The 21,640-nt window shown below is 43.9% G+C and overlaps 1 protein-coding gene across 1 annotated transcript in view; it reads right to left on the bottom strand.

The window, feature by feature from the left end:
* The window catches only part of stxbp5a (syntaxin binding protein 5a (tomosyn)), a gene marked incomplete at both ends in the record, with an annotated part of 313,757 nt that overhangs the window by 142,313 nt on the left and 149,804 nt on the right, over positions 1-21,640 (bottom strand). Inside the window, 2 exon segments of the mRNA XM_080744493.1 lie at positions 5,313-5,413; positions 9,603-9,684. Coding sequence (XP_080600619.1) covers positions 5,313-5,413; positions 9,603-9,684 — 183 coding nt within the window.

Genomic DNA, 21,640 nt, shown 5'->3' with positions numbered 1-21,640 from the left:
ACACACACACACACACACACACACACACACACACACACACACACACACACACACACAGACCTGTCATAGGTGGCTATCCAGTCGGGAGCGGATGGCGTCATACGTCATTTTGTAGTCAAAACGGCAGGAAACATCAAACCGGAATCAGTTTTAACCCCAAACAATTCCCTGCGCACAAGGACATACTTTTAGTACCTACCCAATAAAACCCTTGATGCAGCTTAGTTTTGCTTCTTTTTTGAAAAGTGTGTTTGGTATATCCATCATCTTTTAGTCCAACTCGCAGTCAAGACTACACTCCTCTAGCATTTAAATAGGGATTGGGGAAACAAACAGGGAACCAAAACAAAGCAACGCCACTTCTGCCATCCAGTCTAGGATGCCATCCAGTCTAGACCTGATCAAACGACCTGTTTAGTAAACAAATAGCAGGCTTTCCCCCGAGAAAGCCTGGTGACGCGAGGTTAACAGCACACCTAATTTGGTTTAATTGTATTTTCGTCCTTGATAATACTCACCCAGGGAATCGGCGTAAACATAATTGTCACCGTCGGGCAGAAATAACCTTGTATCTCCAAGTTTCAAAATACTGTAGCATGTTCTTTCTACAAGCACACAAGTTTTTTTAAAATAATAATAAAAAAGGAACGGTTTGGAAGGTTTCCACCCGACAATGACGATATGTTTTAATTTCACACACCATCCACCATCAGAAGGTGTGTGCTTCTTGTCTTCTGCCTGCTTGTGTGCGTGTGTGTGCGACTGTGCGTGCGTGTGCGCATGTGTTAGTCTACCATATGTGACAAGCTGCTGACGTGTGACACAGCAATGATTTTAGGCAGACTCACACCTGCCCCCCCCCCCCCCCCCCCCCCGATCAGGGCAAGACATCAGAGTGTGTAAGAGACCCAAATAATTATCTGATTTTGGCCGGCGTAAACAAAGGAGGAAGGAAGGAAGGAAGGAAGGAAGGAAGGAAGGAAAGGAAGAAGGCAGAGAGAGAGAGAGAGAGAGAGAGAGAGAGAGAGAGAGTGAAGGAAGCAGGGATGTGCAGAGAATGTTAGAGGCAGGGGCTGAAATTTCTAAAAGGGCCTTTTAGCGGAAATATCGAAAATAGCAGACCTCCAACCTCACAACGTGTCGCGCTGCTCTTTCGGTGCTTACACTGAACTAAATCAAATCAATACTGGAAATATGGCGTAGGCCTACGGCATGGATTTCTACACAGAGAGGGCAATTCTTTCAACATAAGATGCCGCATTCAAGTTCAGCAGAGTTTGGACAAGGCAATTCTCTTGAATGCTGCCTTCAGGCATGGCATGGAAAGAGGGGCATTTGCATTTCTTTCACCATAGTAAAAACTGCATTCATGGTCTGGAGAGGGCACTTTTTACAGACGGATAAAAGGGCAGGGGCTCAAGCCCCCTTTGATGTCTATGTGTGCACATGCCTGTGAAGGAGTGAGGATAACAGAGCATCTGGGGTGTCACCTCCTCTTCCCCGTACACATTTTCGCTGGCATGCGCAAATATTTTGTACACATTGGCCATATGATGCCCTGCTCTGCTTGCATACAGAACCGCCCGTCAGGGCGAGTTCCTGACAGCTCATGCAGCTGGCAGACTGCTGCGGGCTCTAGGAAGAACAGGCTGTGTTGAACTGGAAACCGATACATGTGTGACAGAAACACAGAGACAGGAAGAGAGAGGACAAAGGCCAAGACCAGGGGCGTCATTTCAGAGGAATACAAGACATTTATACCAGCCTTTTATACCAGCTGTCGCCCTGTGAACGGACTATGTATAAGCTTGTGGAGCAGTTTGGCCTTGTGGAATCCACTGGGAGCTGAATTCTGTCTTTATAATATTATAATAATATAAATGGAAAGATATAATAATATCTAAATTGGACATGCACACTTGATTCAAAATCACACAGATTTTGGCATACTGGACGACGTCATCGGCTGACGATCTGTAGACCGGCTTTGCAAGCTGGTAAAAGGAACATACTACCGTTCATTAGTGAAACTATAAAGTAGTGATGACTTCCACAAAGTACAAAGGCATTAAACCTTGTGTCAGTCATTATGGAATCATAGAATCTAATAAGGTACAAGAAAAATAAATCTACTGTATGTCAGTCATTGTGTGTGTGTGTGTGTGTGTGTGTGTGTGTGTGTGTGTGTGTGTGTGTGTGTGTGTGTGTGTGTGTGTGTGTGTGTGTGTGTGTGTGTGTGTGTGTGTGTGTGTGTGTGTGTGTGTGACGGCCCGGCCTACATTGTCTCCCTCCTTCCCAGTCCCAAAACACAACCGTGCTACATCAGTTTAAAAGTCCAAAGTGCAGTGAAGCCACAAGAAGGCGTGATGAACCCTCTCAGCCGTTATAAAATACAGGTAACCACAAGCCTCGCGTGGCTTATTGCTTTTCTAAAATGGTTACAATATGGCAACATGAAAAATCATAGACATGCAGTGATGTTAATAGGTTTTCAATGTAATGGGTCCCGGGACCCACAGGTGGTCATTCAAATGGGTCCCAGAAAAGGTTTATGAGTCCTCAATACAATGTTTTCGAGCGCTGTGAGCTTGTAGATCGGCTATTTTCAAAATGTTTGCCTATTTCTTATATTTATTTTACAATTTGGCTAATGTTTGAGCTTAGAACTACTAAAACTACTAAAACATGTGCCCCTAATGAATTCTCGGGCGCGCAAAATGGTGTCGGACGTCGGTGGAATCAAAACATTGACGTTTCTATCGCCTGTTTAAGACTTTCTACGTAGATTACATTTGTGTTAACGTAGGGTAAAGTAGGATGCTTTCACCCATGAACAATGGTGGTGTCTGTGGAATTTTAAAATGTTTTTCTTTTACCGCGACCCAGTAAATTATTTTAACATGGACTCCAATGGAGGCGCATCCCCGGGACCCCAGGACCATGACATGAATGAGTCCCTGGGCGACTTCATCACTGGACATGTACCAATTAAAACTGTTCTGTTTCACTTTTTTTTTGCCAACAACACAGGTGCGGATAATTGGTGCACTGTGGAACACTGTAGAAAGAAATAACGCACTTGGGTTTGATATAAACTTTGATATAAACTGATTCAAGGTGTGGATTATAGGGTGCGTTCGGAAATGCGCACTGGGTGTGTGCTCAGTGTAGTGAGTGCAGTGGCGCGGTGACGTTGAGAGTGCATTCAGTGTGGCTTATTCACGAACGACCAGATAAGAGGCAACATGTGTGCTTTTTCAGTCGGAAAACATTCTTAAAAGCAGCAGTTGCTAACGTAACGTAACGTTGCTATTGATAGGTCATTTAATTCATAACATTGGCCTACCTGCTGTTAGTTTACACGTTGATGCGTGTGTAACAATAAAGCCCAAAGGACCAATAAAGCAGCAAATAGTGCATTTTGTTATCATTTCCTACGCCATTTCTGAGAAGTGCGACGGCACACCGCCATGAAAACCAACCAATCAGAACACCGCACAGACGCACCACACCGTCAACACGCGTCACCCTGCGACGCGCTCCTTGAGGGCTGCAGGTCGCAACTCAGAACAGCTCTGCAGTTAATTTCCTACTTTCTCTTTTTCTTGCTTTTTTTCCTGTCTTCTTTTTTTCTTGTGGTGACTCATTACATTGGCCAAGCTGGGCATGTTCTGAGGAACTTTGTTTTATTCGTGTATATAGTAGTTTAGTCTTTTTTTCGTGTTTTTTCTGAAAAAGTGGGGGAAGGGCCTTCTGTGCCCTGCGAGGAACAAAGCAGAGGAAACAGTGGCCTACCTCTATCAGTTTAGCCTGTCTTAAGCGTGTGGCCCTGGGGCAACGGGACTGGCTCGTTGCTTTGGTGTTTTTTTTATGGAGACACCAGTCTGTTGGTGCCGTAGGCATGGAGGTGTACGTGGACCTTGTTCTGGATGCAGGCGAGCATGGCGGCGGGAGTCAGATCCGGAGTAAACTGCATACGCGCGATGTTCGCGCAGAAGAGGAGGCCTACACGCTGTCGTCGTGAAAGCCCGTAACTCTGGCCAGAGGCGCACGCTGCGCACCGGAGGAGCGGAGCCCTCGCCGCGGAGGCTCGTGGCGTGGACCGGAGGATGTGTCGCTGTGGAGGTCCGTAACATACGTGGGCCAAGACGGCGGAGGAGACGCTGTACTACCGAGGCTCGGAAGGACGATTGCAACGCGCACACAACTCCACGATATTGTTCCAATCTTCCATCCCGGGCCATCCAAATGACTCCCCCCCCGCCCTCCCTCCTGTATTGCGGAGAGGAGCATCGCCATCTATCTGCGTTTTTTTTTTCCCTTTTTCTTTGTTGTGACTTGACATTGGTCACTTCTTTTGTTTGCACAGACTTTTGGACACTTTTTTGGCTCTGCACTTTTTCTTTTATTTAGGCTAAGCATTATTATTATTGTCTTGGTGCAAACACTTTTGCATACTGTATATATGTGTAGGCTATATATTTTTTGGCACTACGTTGAGAAGTAGTTTCTAATGTTTGAATGACTGGACCATTGTAAGTTCTTTGAGTTTGCAATATGCTTAGAAAAGTCCCTTAAAATTGCAATCCTTTACTTGAAACGTTAGTACTACTTTTTTGTTGTTGTGTTCTGTCTCGACACTTTATGTATATATATATATATATTTTAACCTAATTGCAATGTATGGCTGATTCTCCTGTATTGTTGATTCTTCTTTCTTGTTTGTTTTTGTCACTCGGCTGTACACAACAGTCCTTTTCTTTTTTTCTTTTTTTCTAACTGTCCTGTAACCTTTAACTGCTGTACCTTCTGGGTAACTGAATTTCCCCCTTGGGATAATAAAGGTATCTATCTATCTATCTATCTAAACCCCATCTTCTGAGTGGGATCGGTCAGCACACCGGTGCGCCGCACACTGGATTTCCAAACGACAACGAACCAAGTGCACCGAATAAACGAACGACAACATGGCACACCAGTGCTCCACACACACACACACACGCACACGCACACACACACACACACACACACACACACACACACACACACACACACACACACACACACACACACACACAAACACACACACACACACACACACACACACACACACACACACACACACACACACACACCCCAATGAGGTGGAAAACATACACAGGGCAACACCACACAGGAAAGTAAATGACATAACAGGACCCTAGGTTCATAACATTGCGTAAATATCCATCAGTAGAACAATACACACACTACAGGTCGTTCATATAAAGCATATACATGCACCCTGTAGAGGACAGTCAGGGAGAACTCACCTCTCTTTGTTGAACTTGAGAGAGTGGAGGATGGCCGGTCTCTTCTGCCGCAGGTTCCACAGGTGAACACTGTCGTCGGCCAGAGCACTCACCAGCGCCCCCTACCACACAGGAGGTCACGTCATACTTCACATTTAAAGTTTATGGTAGAGATTTAAAAAAATATATATGTATCCACAAGTTTCCAAGCTGTGTCTCAAGTCCTTAAATCAAATCCTATTTCCTATTTCCTAGCTTGTATGTTAGTCCCTCCCACTGAGGAAATAGAGAAGAGGAGACGTCCCATTTCTGAGGGAGTTGGCCTATCACCTGTGATGTTGTCATCAGAAATGGGATGTCTCCTCTTCTCTATTTCCTCAATGGGAGGGACTAACATCTAGGAACAAAGAGATAAGGTTAAGACGCTGATGCGTTATTGTGACTCGCTCCAGCCTCCAGAAGTTCGGTGAATAACATTAGAGTCTATGAGAGCCGGCTGGACAGCTCATGAACAAAAACATAATTCTGAACGATATGGACCTTTATAAAATACTCGGCTCAGGAATATAAAAGATACATGTCACACATTGTTTTCTGCTGTGTTGCTTTTCAGTGTGTAGGCCGTATAACATTATAGAGGCATCTAAAGAGCACAAAGTACGTTTCTGAACTAGCTAGTATCGCGGGACTCTCCACCATTCCCTGTCTGGAATCCAAATCTCGCGATATCTCCGACACAGAAACTGCCGCTGTTTAGCTGCCTCAATAACATTATGTACTGTGCACGTCGAAAAGCATGTGATTGTAAAAATACCTGTGATATGTCTTCTTTCATATTCCTGGAGCGATTATATAACAAAGGTCGCAATCGTTCAGAAATAATGTTTGTTTACAAGCTGTCCAGTGGGCTTCCATTCACTGCCACGTAATCATCGAACTTCCGGTGCGAGTTTTGCCACTGAAAGTGCATAGCCGTGGTCAATGAGCGTCTTTTCCTTATCTCTTGTTCCTAGCATGAAAGGTGGGCATCACTTCCTGTTCTTAACCAAGATAAATAGGAGGTAAAGACACCAACGTAATTTTCGCTATCTCAATTCCAACCAGCAGATTCGTCGCACCATGGGTGCCAAATTGCAGCCGGAAGTTCGTTAGAATGCACTGGAGTCAGTGGAAGACTGTGGAGCAGCCTGGGAGCAGCTCACAAATAAACACTATGTCTGAACAATTGAGACCTTTATAACATACTCAGCTCTGGAAAATAAAACAAGGCATGTCACACATTTTTTTCTGCTGTGTTGATTTCTAAACGTGCCAAGTATCGCGAGACTATCCACCGTTTCCTGTCTGGGAACCAAATCTCGCGATTAGACAGAAACGATGATTATTTACTGTTATTATTATTATTTCATTATAAAATGGTAAATGGTGCATTTATATAGCGCTTTTAATCCAAAGCGCTTTACATAGATTGTGCATTACATTCACCCATTCACACACACATTCATACACCGGTGGCGGAGGAAGCCATGCAAGGCACCAACCTACTCACCGGAGGCAATTAGGGGTTCAGAGTCTTGCCCAAGGACCCTTCGACATTAACTCAGGGGGAGCCGGATTCGAACTGGGAACCCTTTGGGATTTATACCCTTCGTGCTCTAATACCAGTTTCTCTACCCCTGAGCTATGCCACCCCACAATTATATACTGTGCACATCGAAAAGCAACAGTAAGTAAGCTTGTTGGGAAACTTGTGGATATTGAAATGTGAGACCTCTGTACAGCAAATGACCAGAATGTAAAAGAGCTGCATGCAGCAGTCTCATGAACGCTAAAACAGAGTCTGATCTAAAGAGTAGACAGCTTGCTGCCAGGTAGAAATAATGATTCACAGGCTGTATATATTTTGGTGTGTGTGTGTGTGTGTGTGTGTGTGTGTGTGTGTGTGTGTGTGTGTGTGTGTGTGTGTGTGTGTGTGTGTGTGTGTGTGTGTGTGTGTGTGTGTGTAGGGAGGGGGTGCTGAAAATCTCCCATCCGTCCGAAAGGTTTATTGTGGCTGCTGAGTCACAGTCACATTCACATAGAGGTGGAAAGAGTACTGAACAATCCTACTCAAAGTAAGAGTATTGTTACTTTTGGGAAATACACAAAGTAGGAGTAAAAGTACTAGTCCAGGAAATTACTCAAAGGTAAGAGTAAAAAGTAGCCTATTCAACCCATTTAGGCCTAGACTTATTGAATACTTTAACCAGTGAAAAATAGCAGATATACAAGCTCGCAGCTTGCGAGCTTGTAGATCTGCTATTTTTGAAAAAGTTGTGAAAATGTGTGCAAATCTTTGAATATATGTATTTTCAAAGCGAACGTTTGTAACTCACATGTTGCTTCTGGGTGGTCCCTGGAACTAGATATTTTGAGATGGGGGTCCGTGGCCAAATACATATCATTTTGGGGGTCCTTCACATGAAAAAGTTTGAGAACCACTGACATAGTAGTCTCCCAAGAACAGACTAACTGAGCTCCAGTTTAGAGAAAAGGACCTTTTCTTTGACGATGGCTGGCCAGATTGCTGACATAGAAACATAGGGTTTTTCAAAAAACCTTAGAAGGATTCAAAAGACACTAATAGAATCGGGTCAAAATTCTAATTTTCACGATTTTTCTAAAATAGCAGATCTACAAGCTCGCAGCGCGGCACTCAGTGCTGCGCTGAGCTTGTGTATCTGCTATTTTTCAATAGTTAAAGCATAAAATAATGATACACAATAATGTGTACCCATTCTGAATGGGTTAAAAACTACTTACATAATGAGAACCTGTAAGCAGATATCTTTACCATCCGGGGAAGGCTCATCATACACTGCATTATATATTTAGCATTTTTCTTGTTAACTGGTTTCATACTGAACAACTTGTTCAGGTGTGGCCATGGATGCACATTGCAGGAGCGTCAATTGGGTATGGCAGGGGTATGCAGCTGCCATACCCTGTGTCCAGGGGGGAAAATAAAAGTTACTTTTAAATATAAATCCATGAATGTCTCTTTGTCTATCTGTGCTGGTTATTATGTTGTTAACACTTCTACTGCCTCTTACTTTGAAGGGATGCTTGGTGCCTTGGTGCCGTGTCGTTTCCTCCGTAGGCCACGGCGAGTGCAGTTTGTACTGTAAACAGGCCACCCTTTGGATCAAAATGTCTCTTTTTGAGTAAATGAAGTCTCTTTATGGACCTCTCAATGGATTTACTATGGAGGAGGTTCACTTCACGTGCACGTCCAACGTGCGTTGTAAACAAGTCGCGGGATTTACCGATGTACAGTGGACCACGGAGCCGTATAGTAAGTCATAATATATTTACTCTATTTAGAGTAAGATTGACGGTGAGCGTCGTCAACAGGTATTATAATTATATTCTCCACACTTATATTATATAATATAATTATATTCTCCACACTTTTATTCCCAGGTTCCGCAGGTCAGCTGCATAGGTGCCACGTTTACTAACATGCCAAGCTTATCTGCACTTGAACAACCGTTCCAGGCTGCCATATCCAGCCCAAGAAACTGTAGAAACGAGGGGAAACAAATAAAATGTACTTAAAATAAATGTATCATGCCTGTTGCTAAGGTATGGCAACATGACTGGTGTCTTGCATGCACACCTTCGCGCCAGTCATGTTGCCATACCTTAGCTTTTTCTGAACTGACGCCAATGGCACATTGTTCACTTTCATGTGTTTGTCTTTGTCCTTCTTCTTTGTCAGATGGAAGTTCAACAATATCAGGAGAATCATTGTCAGATTCAGACTCATTCATGTTCTCCCAGTCACTTCTCACATTAGCCTTTCCTTGTTTTGTTTCAGCTGGAGCTTCTTCTTCTTGCCCTCCCTTGGTTTTAAGGGCAGCTTGCAACCATAATCCTGCACTACTGCCACCTGCTGGAAACCAGCAGTCCCATATTGCTTTCATAGCCAGTCAAAAACCTGAATTTACTTTACTTATTTACTGAATTTAAATTACTCTTACTCATTGTCCATTGACTGTCCATTTAATTACTCTAAATTAAAGTAGAGCATTTAAAAACTACTCTTGTCTTGAGTAATTACTTGAGTACTTTTACTTTAGTATTTTCCACCTCTACATTAACATATGCATGCAAGCACGCGCGCGCATGCACACACACATACATTTATAGTCTTTCTCTTTTCTCTTGTCAGTTCAGTTGTACAATTGTAGCTGTGTGTGTGTGTGTGTGTGTGTGTGTGTGTGTGTGTGTGTGTGTGTGTGTGTGTGTGTGTGTGTGTGCCATACGTACCTCATTGATGAGAAACTGCAGTTGGATAACGGCCGCTCCGCTGTCATGCTGACAGTAACACTCCACACCTGGACGGCCAAATCTGATTGGTTCTGTCAAGGAACATATAGCCCTGGACAGTGGCGAAACTAGCCCCCGGCGTGCCCCAGTGTGAGATTTTCATCAAGTGCCCCTCATCAACAACAACAACAACAATAATAATTACTTAATTGACAGCGATGCATCACTGCAAATCAGTATTATCTATCTATAAATGCGAGAAGTCTCTGCGTGTGTGTGTGTGTGTTTGTAATCCGCGTATCTCGAGAACCGTTCGTCCCACCGGCTTCAGATTCGGCACGCGCGTTCCCCGCCGCGGCACGGAGTGCAGTGCCGGGTCTCGACCCGACCCGACGCGCGGTTTTCCCAAACCGGCGCGAAACGTTCGGAATCTCCTTATGCGGGGTTGATTGTTGACATCAGGCTGTTTCTGAGGAAATCGGCGAAAGCTCTGACTCATTGTGACATCACTTCATAAAAGGCTCTGACATCACGTACGCCACATGAGTCAACAAAAAATCTCTGTGAGTGTGTATGTATGTAGGTAATCCACGTATCTCGAGAACCGTTCGTCCCACGGGCACGCGCGTTCTCCATATGGGCATAAAATGAATGCCCCCATATGAGAACCGTTCGTCCCACGGGCACGCACGTTCCGTCCCACGGGCACGCGCGTTCTCCATATATGGGCATAAAATGAATGCCCCCATATATGGGCATAAAATGGATAAAGGGACACAGACAGACAGATTCAGAGATCTCCGAGAACCGTTCGTCCCACGGGCACGCGCGTTCCGTCCCACGTGCACGCGCGTTCTCCATATATGGGCATAAAATGAATGCCCCCATATATGGCCACGGCACGGAGTGCAGTGCCGGGTCTCGACCCGACCCGACGCGCGGTTTTCCCAAACCGGCGCGAAACGTTCGGAATCTCCTTATGCGGGTTGATTGTTGACATCAGGCTGTTTCTGAGGAAATCGGCGAAAGCTCTGACTCATTGTGACATCACTTCATAAAAGGCTCTGACATCACGTACGCCACATGAGTCAACAAAAAATCTCTGTGAGTGTGTATGTATGTAGGTAATCCACGTATCTCGAGAACCGTTCGTCCCACGGGCACGCGCGTTCTCCATATGGGCATAAAATGAATGCCCCCATATGAGAACCGTTCGTCCCACGGGCACGCGCGTTCCGTCCCACGGGCACGCGCGTTCTCCATATATGGGCATAAAATGAATGCCCCCATATATGGGCATAAAATGGATAAAGGGACACAGACAGACAGATTCAGAGATCTCCGAGAACCGTTCGTCCCACGGGCACGCGCGTTCCGTCCCACGGGCACGCGCGTTCTCCATATATGGGCATAAAATGAATGCCCCCATATATGGGCATAAAATGGATAAAGGGACACAGACAGACAGATTCAGAGATCTCCATATATGGGCGTGAAATGGACGCAAATAGACAGATATCTCCATATATGGGCATATATGGGCAGACGTACGCCACATGAGTCAACAAAAAATCTCTGTGAGTGTGTATGTATGTAGGTAATCCGCGTATCTCGAGAACCGTTCGTCCCACGGGCACGCGCGTTCTCCATATATGGGCATAAAATGAATGCCCCCATATGAGAACCGTTCGTCCCACGGGCACGCGCGTTCTCCATATATGGGCATAAAATGAATGCCCCCATATATGGGCATAAAATGGATAAAGGGACACAGACAGACAGATTCAGAGATCTCATACGGCATAAAGGGACACAGACAGACACACAGACAGACGGATACAGAGATCTCCATAAATGGGCATAAAATGGACGCAAATGGCATATATGGGCATAAAATTTACGCAGAATCACAAAGATCTCCATATACGGGCATAAAGGGACACAGACAGACAGATTCAGAGATCTCCATATATGGGCGTGAAATGGACGCAAATAGACAGATATCTCCATATATGGGCATATATGGGCATAAAATGGACCCAGAACTATATCTGCAGTGATCTCCATATATGGACATAAAATGGACGCTGACAGACAGACAGATAACAGATATCTCCATATATGGGCATAAATGGACACAGGCAAACAGATGGTCAAAACGGGTCCTATGACAACAGGTATAATGGGGTTTGCATTAAAGGGCGGGGCATTCATTCCCTATTTACGTTGTTCCGAGTTGGCCAGGTCGCCGACTAGACGCTGGGCCGCCCAGCTTCTAGTCTATCTATAAATGCGACAAATCTCTGTCTGTTTGTTTGTTTGTAATCCGCGTATCTCGAGAACCGTTCGTCCCACCGGCTTCAGATTCGGCACGCGCGTTCCCCGCTGCGGCGCGGAGTGCAGTGCCGGGCCTCGGCCTGACTCGGCATGCGGTTTTCCCGAAGCGGCGCGAAACGTTCGGAATCTCCTTACGCGGAGCTGATTGTTAACATCAGGCTGTTCCTGAGGAAATCGGCACAATCGCTGACTCATTGTGACATCACTTCATAAAAGGCTCTGACATCACGTACGCCAGGAGTCAACAAAAAATCTCTGTGAATGTGTATGTATGTATGTGAATCTATCAGGCTGTTCCTGAGGAAATCGGCACAATCGCTGACTCATTGTGACATCACTTCATAAAAGGCTCTGACATCACGTACGCCAGGAGTCAACAAAAAATCTCTGTGAATGTGTATGTATGTATGTGAATCTCGAGAACCGTTCTTCCCACCGGCACGCGCGTTCTCCAGATATGGGCATAAAATGAATCCCCGCTCTGACATCACGTACGCCAGGAGTCAACAAAAAATCTCTGTGAATGTGTATGTATGTATGTGAATCTCGAGAACCGTTCTTCCCACCGGCACGCGCGTTCTCCAGATATGGGCATAAAATGAATGCCCGAATGCGGAGCTGATGTCTGACATCAGAGTTTTCCGCAACCGGTACTGTGTGTGCAGAGATCTCCATATATTGGGGTTTGCATTAAAGGGTGGGGACAAAGGCTAACAGAAGGCAAACAGATGGTCAAAACGGGTCCTATGACAACATGACAACAGGTATATTGGGGTTTGCATTAAAGGGTGGGGACAAAGGCTAACAGATGGTCAAAACGGGTCCTATGACAACAGGTATATTGGGGTTTGCATTAAAGGGTGGGGCAGGCATAAAATGGACGCAAATAGACAGATATCTCCATATATGGGCATATGGGCATAAAATGGACCCAGAACTATATCTGCAGTGATCTCCATATATGGACATAAAATGGACGCCGACAGACAGACAGATACAGATATCTCCATATATGGGCATAAATGGACACAGGCAAACAGATGGTCAAAACGGGTCCTATGACAACAGGTATAATGGGGTTTGCATTAAAGGGTGGGGACAAAGGCTAACAGATGGTCAAAACGGGTCCTATGACAACAGGTATATTGGGGTTTGCATTAAAGGGTGGGGCAGGCATAAAATGGACGCAAATAGACAGATATCTCCATATATGGGCATATGGGCATAAAATGGACCCAGAACTATATCTGCAGTGATCTCCATATATGGACATAAAATGGACGCCGACAGACAGACAGATACAGATATCTCCATATATGGGCATAAATGGACACAGGCAAACAGATGGTCAAAACGGGTCCTATGACAACAGGTATAATGGGGTTTGCATTAAAGGGCGGGGCATTCATTCTCTATTTACATCGTTCCCGAGTTGGCCAGGTCGCCGACTAGACGCTGGGCCGCCCGAAGGGCGGCCCAGCTTCTAGTTTATATTAATTACTTAACTCACCTGCTAAAGTAAGGAGGATGACAACAACAAGAGCAGTTCGGCACGCTTTGTTCCATATTCCACATTGTCTTGGTTTTAGAGAGCATGGCAAATATTAACTGTTGCCCCAAAGTCGTGTGTTGAAACGTTATATTCCATAATGCCCGAGTGTTGTTTTTACTCAGAAGAAGTCAGAACGTCTCTTCAGCCTGTGTTCCGTCAGCAGCACTAAGGGGCCCTGTCATAGCTTCCTGTCATACCAGTGGACATTTCAAAACAAGAGTCATTGTATTGGATATTTGTAATGTGATCATTCAACACGTTTTATTTGTAAATGGTAGCAGCCTACTACAGGAAATAGAAGCAGCAGATCATGACAGAAGTGGCTCCGTCTGTATACATTGTTATTAGATTTATTTATTTTTTCTCCTCCGACCTGTGTGTGCCCCTGGACGTCATGGGCCCTAATGCGCATGCGTCGGCTGCGTCAGCGGTAGTTACGCCCCTGGCCCTGGAGGTGGACATCATGCAGCCATGTCTGTGTGTGGTGTGTACACAGTAAAGATTCTCTCTCATTCATGTTGTGAAACACATGACGGTTGTGGTCTGCTGCTTTCATAAGGGGAACGACCTGGATGACACTATTGGTCAATGATTCCGGATGGGGACCCGAATGCACTCCATATACTGTAAGGGCAGGTCAGCCTCCATATATGGGCAGGATGATATCAGGGATCTCCATATATATGGACAGGTAAGCCTCCATACAGACATTGAGGTGTTACAGAATCGCGGACGTACTGATGTGCCGGTTTTCATAGTTAACCGAGACCTTCGGTCGCAATAGTAGGCTATTTGCCTCTGACATGTAGTGGAGTAGAAAAGAAAGTATTGAAAGTTGGAAGTACTCCAGTAAAGTATAAATACCTCAAAACTGTACTTAAGTGCAGTGCTTTAGTACATGTACTTACAGTATAGTTACTTTACACAAACTGCTCGCTCGTCTAACCTTTAGGCCACTGCTGCCCCTGTGTGTGTGCGTGCGTGCGTGCGTGCGTGCGTGCGTGCGTGCGTGCGTGCGTGCGTGCGTGCGTGCGTGCGTGCGTGCGTGCTTGCGTGAGTGGGTTTTTCATGTGCATCCCTACACGAGGTGTTAGTTGGAGCCTGGAGGTTTGCAGGTCCCTTGCAGCACACAGCATACTGTACCTACTGTACCTACTGTACTGTAGACTCAAAGGTCACAACACCCAGTTACCCTGGAGGGCAGCGGCAGCCACGTGGACCGCTCCACCGTGACCTTTCCACATCCACATGAGCATGGATGGACTGTATTAACCTTTTCAGACCGGGAGACGCCTTATTACTTGAACCATTCTTTATCTATTAAACATATAGCAGATGTATAAATCTTGTAAGTGCAAATCTTTGAATATATTGTCGTTGTCGGGTGGAAACCTTCTATCTCCAAAACCATTTTGTATTTATCATTTTAAAAACGATTTTAAACTAGTGAAAACAGCCGATCTACAAGCACACAACGCCTCGCGGGTGCGAGGCGGTGTGTGCTTGTAGATCGGCTGTTTTCACTAGTCTTGTGCGACAGTCTTGTATGATGAAGCAGGGCTTTGCTTTATGAAAAAACATACACATTTGAAACTTGGAGATACGAGGTTTCTGCCCGACAGTGACGATATACTGTATGTATTTTTTAAAGTATTTTTTTTCTGGGGAGGGGGGGGGGGGGGGGGTCCCTGGAACAATGTTTCACATTTATTTTATGAAAAACTTTGAGCACCACTGACATAGAGTGGAAACCTGTGTTTTTCAAAAACCTTAGAAGGATTTAGAAGTCAAAATATTCAAAGACTTGCACAAATTTCTATTTTTCAAAAATAGCAGATAGTGAGCTTGTATATCTGCTATTTCTTTTATAGTTAAAGCATAAAATTAGGGATGTCCCGATACCACTTTTTTGCTGACCAAGCACAAGTACGAGTACTTAATTTGAGTACTTGCCGATACCGAATACCGATACTGTAAGTTAAGTTTCTGTACAAGTGCTTAAATAGTGTGTGGGGCTCCAAAATAAAATGCTTCAAATAATTATGTTGCCATGCCTAGAGTGAGAGAAGGTGAAAACACTGTTCATTAGTTGAACTAACACACACAAAAAAAAAAAACAGAATGATATCTGACGCTGCCGTGAGCAATATCGACGAGTACGAGTGCAGCAAAATAGGCTGGTATCAGGGCGAGTACCGATACTGCGATTACCGATACCGCATCCCTACATAAAATAATGGTTAAAGTGGTTAAAATCTAGAGATAATAGCGCTCCAGTTCTTAAAAGGTTAATCACCTACAAACGAGAAAGGTCTGCATGACCCGTCGTCCGAAGTACCCGCAGGCCAGAGAACACATACTGTACCATCACTGTGTCGAACAACCGCCCAGTCAAATTCTGAATAAGCCAGCATATGTAAATGTGCAACACTTCATGACACGGTTGCCAGTGCTTATACATTCATACAGCCCGGAGCTGCTGCGCTGACATTTTCCCAAGGGTGCTGCGAGAGGCAAGGGAAAGAAAATTGGGAGCACGCTCTGTTTAATCCAGTCAGAACGGGTATCATTTTATGCTTTAGCTATTGAAAAATAGCAGACCTACAAGCTCACAGCGCGGCACCGAGTGCCGCGCTGCGAGCTTGTAGATCTGCTATTTTTGAAAAATCGTGAAAATGTGTGCAGAGTATTTGAATATTCGGACACGATTCTATAAGTGTCTTCTGAATCCTTCTAAGGTTTTTTGAAAAAGATGTGTTTCTATGTCAGTGGTGCTCAAACTTTTTCATGTGAAGGACCCCCAAAATTATATTTATTTGGCCACAGACCCCCATCTCAAAATATTGTACCAGGGACCCCCCAGTAGCAAATATTTTAGTTACAAATGTTCGCTTTAAAAATATATATACATTCAAAGATTTGCATAAATCTTCATGATTTTTCAAAAATAGCAGAACTACAAGCTCGCAGCACGGCACTCATTGCCGCGCTGCGAGCTTGTATATCTGCTATTTTCTCAATAGTTAAAGCATTCAATAATTCTAGGCCTAAATGGCTTAAATAATGGCTCCTGTTTTTTTGGCAGCGTATTAACGCGGCGCAAATTAATTTGAGGAGCATGTGCTGCTGTAGCAGAAACACCGGAGCAACGCCGCGTCCGCAGCAGCCGACACGACGAGAGGACGTCGGGCAAAATAAAACGATTACACAAAATAGGAAGCAAACAAGATGGAGACGGGGAGAAGGAATGAGAGAGAAAGAGAGAGAGGGAGAATTTGAAAAGAGGTTCAAAAGGCAACCGCGGCGATGAGATGGATCTTACAGGATACCCACACATTTTTACCAATTAATTTCCAAAACCTTTCCAAAACTTTTCCAGAATATTTAACCCAATTTCCAGGACTATATAACAATAATTCAGCTCAATAACAGGTCACTTACTCCTATGTGCAATGCCCAAAGACAGGTAGTGTATGCCAGTGGTTCTCAACCTTTTCAGGCCGTGACCCTCGAAATAATCATATTTGAACTGGGGACCCCCCACCCTGACGAGCACTAAGAGTTGAGGAATTTTTTATAACACGGTTTTATTGTGAAAATAGCCGATCTACATGCTCACAACGCCTCGCAACTTCACAATTTCTGCCTCTAATATTTGACAATTTGTCCAATGTTTAATTTGTCATTTCAGAGGTATTAACAAAATCAATAACCAAAGACAATGCATAGCTATTTTTTCCAGGACCTTCCAGGACCCTTGATCAATTCCAAAACTTTTCCAGTAGTGGAAAAATATTTTTCTAATTTCAATAATATTTCATGACCGTGGGAACCCTGATCTTATGAGAGCGGATGAGTAAAACCAACAGTAGAGAGGAAGACAGAGACAGAGAGAGAGAGAGGATGCAGTTAGGTAGAGATAAATGTTTCTGATTAAAAGAAAAGGTGCAGGGAGAACGGAGAGGGAGGCCCATGGAGGCTGAATAGTGGGTTGGCTTAACAAAATTATCGAAACAAAGCGGATAAAAGCGCCAAACTTTTTTTGAGGCTTCTTTAGGACCTAACGATGGATTTTAGCCTCGGGTACCAAACTTTATTTTGAAGTTTACCCATAGAATTATCCATATCAAGTTGGGCTCCCTTCGACTTTCTATACAGGAGGAAAATACCCAGAAAACAAATATGCTTTAAGTAGGATGTGAGGGGTCTAACTAGGGGTTTGTCATGATTCTGAGCATTTGTTTTGCACAAAAAACTTTCATTGGGCTAGAAATGGCCCCACACAACGATGGTTTAGTGATGAGTCATTTTTCACAGTTTTTTGGGGGTTATTTCTAGCCCAAGGAAAGTTTTTTGTGCAAAAAAAATTGATTCAGAATTCAGAAACACGTGCATGATCTGGGCAGATTGCCCCAGGAAATGTGCCAATCTCAACCCAAAACAACGGTACAGTGGCCATGTTGAGGACCAACACAGGTGTTTCAATGTGTCTGATTGGCCTAGAACTAACCAATCAGAACACCTGTGTTGGTCCTCAACATGGCCGGTAGTGTTTAATGCCGGGATTCCCGGGAAAAGTGGAGGTATTTTCCATCGCGGGAAATGAGCCGTTTCCCGTTATCCCGTTATATATATATTTCTTTTTTTCTTGTTAGAAATTACTACTAATTACTAACGCCTGGTAACAGCTGAGGAGGCAATTGACAATTAGGCTGCCTGCTGCCACATTATCTTCACCAACCGTGCAAGCATGGCGTCCCCTTCACCTGTGTGGAAGGACTTTATTATTATGATCCAACGGCTATGATCTCCGGTTGTGACACTGTGTGAGCATCGATCGTCGTCACCTATCCTCTCCCCAGTCCCCACGCTAACGCTGTGGTGGACCAGAGCTACTCTTCCCCATAGCGTCGTCTCCCCCTCTCCGCTCGCTGCTCTGTCTGCAGGCAGCTACTGTCACCCTTTCCGTGAAAGCCTTTTTCTGTGTCTTTAGTTCCGACCGTCTAGAAAAGGTAATTGATCGGTTGAAAGAAACTTTTTAAGCATGTTTGTGTTTGTTTCGCCAGCACAGCCACCCTGCCCCCGTGTCTGTCTGTAACTCCATGCTGCGCGTTCATGTATGCAGTAGAAGCGAACGCGCATTCACGTTCAATGTAGTTGCATTCAACAGCGCAAATTGTTGATGTGAGGTTTAAGAATAAAGAGAAGCAAGGTCTTATTGTCACTACTCTACAGGGACAAGAAGCAAAATGCAATGTTGTGATTGAGGTGATAATAAAAATAAGAAAAACTAAGATAAGGTAAGATGATGATGATGATGATAATAGTAACAATAATAAAAAATAAAATAAAAAAACGTCAACAGTATAGCCATAGAATAGCTGTATAAAGAATGTGTTCTATTGCAGACAAACACTTGTAGGTATATAAGATAGCAGCCATAGTAACAGTAATAGTAGTTCCATCAACTACAGTAAGCCCACTACTTGACAATGGCTGAACCACTGTCTTTAGACGGCCTTAATAACCTATTGTGGTGTGTAAAATAGCCTATAGAAAAAAAGTTAATAATAATAATAATAAGGGTAATAATAATAATAATAATGAATAAAAAAGTATCGAAAACGGTATCGAAAAAGGTATCGTATCGATTCCCAGGTATCGATAAAGGTATATCGTATCGATTCAGAGGTGAACAATACCCATTTGTACTGTTGCAACTTGCAACAGTACAAATCACGGATACAAGGTCAACTAAAAGGATTTCCTATAGTAAGCTTTTTGGCTTATTTACACAGGAACCACTTGTGTATCTCATATAACATTGAAAGACAGATGGACAGTGCTATGCATAGGATATTAACAGTTCAAGAAAAAAGCTCAATAAAGTTCATTCAATGTTCACAAATGTGTCATATTTTTTCTGAATATGGTAGGCCTATATAGGCCTCAATGTTTGATTTTACATGTTTATATTTCGTTCAAATAAAACGTTTTAAACAATTAAATATCAATTCTATTGAAAAAATAAGTATCTACATATAAATGCATTTCAGTGGGCACTTTTTTCTTCTTTTTTTTTCTTCTTTTTTTTATGGGAATTCCCGGGAAGCCCGGGAAAATGCCATAAAATTCCCGGGAATTAAAATGAGATAATTCCCGGAAAATCTTAAACCCTAATGGCCGGTGTAGGACTACAAAAGCAACCCATGAATACTCGGCACCACCACAGTGATGGGGAGAAAGAGTGTGTTAGTGTGCGAAAGAGAGAGGGAGAGCTGCTGGCCAGCTAAATCTCATGTTGAGTTACAGCTATGACCTGGGGATGGCTTTACCCTAGTGATTAATGTACACCTACTGTACACGCGTGCATGCTTGCATGCGTGCGTGTGTGTACACACATAGAAAGAGAGACAGAGTAAACATGTTTTTATGCACATTTGAAGTAGCCCAAATGGAGAGGACAATATTTGAACAACTTTGATGCATTTCATAGGACAAGGTTCCCCAATTAGTTTTCCCCAAGGGCCAAATCATGTCTAGGGTACCAAGCCGAGGGCCACAGCATTGCAAGGGGCGACGGTGGCGTTCCCGCTACTCCAGCGACAGTTCAGATATCGTGGTTGTCGGGTGAAAACCTTGTATGTCCAAAACTGTTCGTTTTGCATTTATCATTTAAAAAAAAAAAAAAATTTAAACTAGTGAAAACAGTTGTGTGCTTGTAGATCTGCTGTTTTCACTACTTTTGTGAGACGGCCTTGAATGATGAAGCAGGGCTTTGCTTTGCGAAAGAACGTACACATTTGGAGATACGAGGTTTCCACCCGACAACGACGATAATATACTAGTGTTGTTGCTGCTCTTATACCACCATTATTACTGTGGTTGGTGGGGGCCTGACGGTAGCCCACCGTGGGCCGCAAATGGCCCGCAGGCCGCCTATTGGGGAACCATGTCATAGGAGATGGAACAGACCCCGTCTGCCTGGGTGCAGCCATCAGGACACCAGGAAGCTGCGGGGGAACAGAGTTTCTTAGAACAACAGATGGTGCAGCTGCTCACGTTTGTGGCGCCCCCTACGGGCAGAAGTAGAAGCAGTTTTGGAGGTGTGCATTATAGTGGCCCCTCAACATGCCATTCCAATTTCTGTATGATTTGCATTTGAATAACAGGCAAATGGTATTAAAAAATATATAATAATGGTTTGAAGGTCATTGTCACATGACTCACAAGACCATTTTGTGCCTAATTTAGTGGAAACAAATCACATTATGGCTACAGTGACATTTGTAGCATATGTGGTGACCCCGCGCTCTGGCTTGATGTCCGTTTTATGCCCATATATGGAGATCACTGATGTCATCACGAGTCACACTTGCAAATTCATTTCGTCCTTGTCCGTTTTATGCCCATATATGGAGATCCCTGTCCCGATGTTTTTTTATTAATTTATTTGTCATATCACAATTACATTGGACGAACCAGATGCATTGATATAAGTGATTATAGCACACATGCTAATTCTCATCACCTGTCCACAGGAGGCTTTTCTATTTTACAAAAATCTAATCTAACACCCAGTCAAGTACAATAAACATTAATACTATTCCAAAACCCAATCAAGTACAAAAACAATAATACTAATCTAAAACCCAGTCAGGTAGAAACAATTATATGTGCTTACTAATAAGAACTAACAACAACAAACCACAATCTGACCCATCAGCTTGTGGGACATACAACATCATAAATAGCCATAATCAATCAATTCACACAGCAGGTAGATAACAGAAACTATTTGTGTGAACATAGTTGATTTGATTTCAACCATAACTTCCTCTGTAAAATACATTACCATCCATCTCTAGTTTTAAAACAGTAGGCAAGGAGTTCCAAAGGTCTACCCCCTTAACTGAGAAGGCAGACTGTCCAAATGAGTTACTGCAGGTGGGAACAATACAGTCACCATCAATACAGATGTCATCAATATTAAGCGCATATCTGGGAATGCCCATTTTTGGTAATGCCCATATATGAGCATGTTCTGACATCACATTGTTGACTATCATGCAGGGGTCTGAGGTAACTGGTCCGATATACAACACTGGCCAGATGGCCAAGAAATGTCGCCCTGAGGCGTCTTACTAGT

This window comes from Nannobrachium achirus, assembly GCF_963921795.1.
Source record: "Nannobrachium achirus genome assembly, chromosome: 16".
Lineage (NCBI taxonomy): Eukaryota > Metazoa > Chordata > Actinopteri > Myctophiformes > Myctophidae > Nannobrachium > Nannobrachium achirus.
This window is presented reverse-complemented; position numbering and strand designations above follow the sequence as displayed.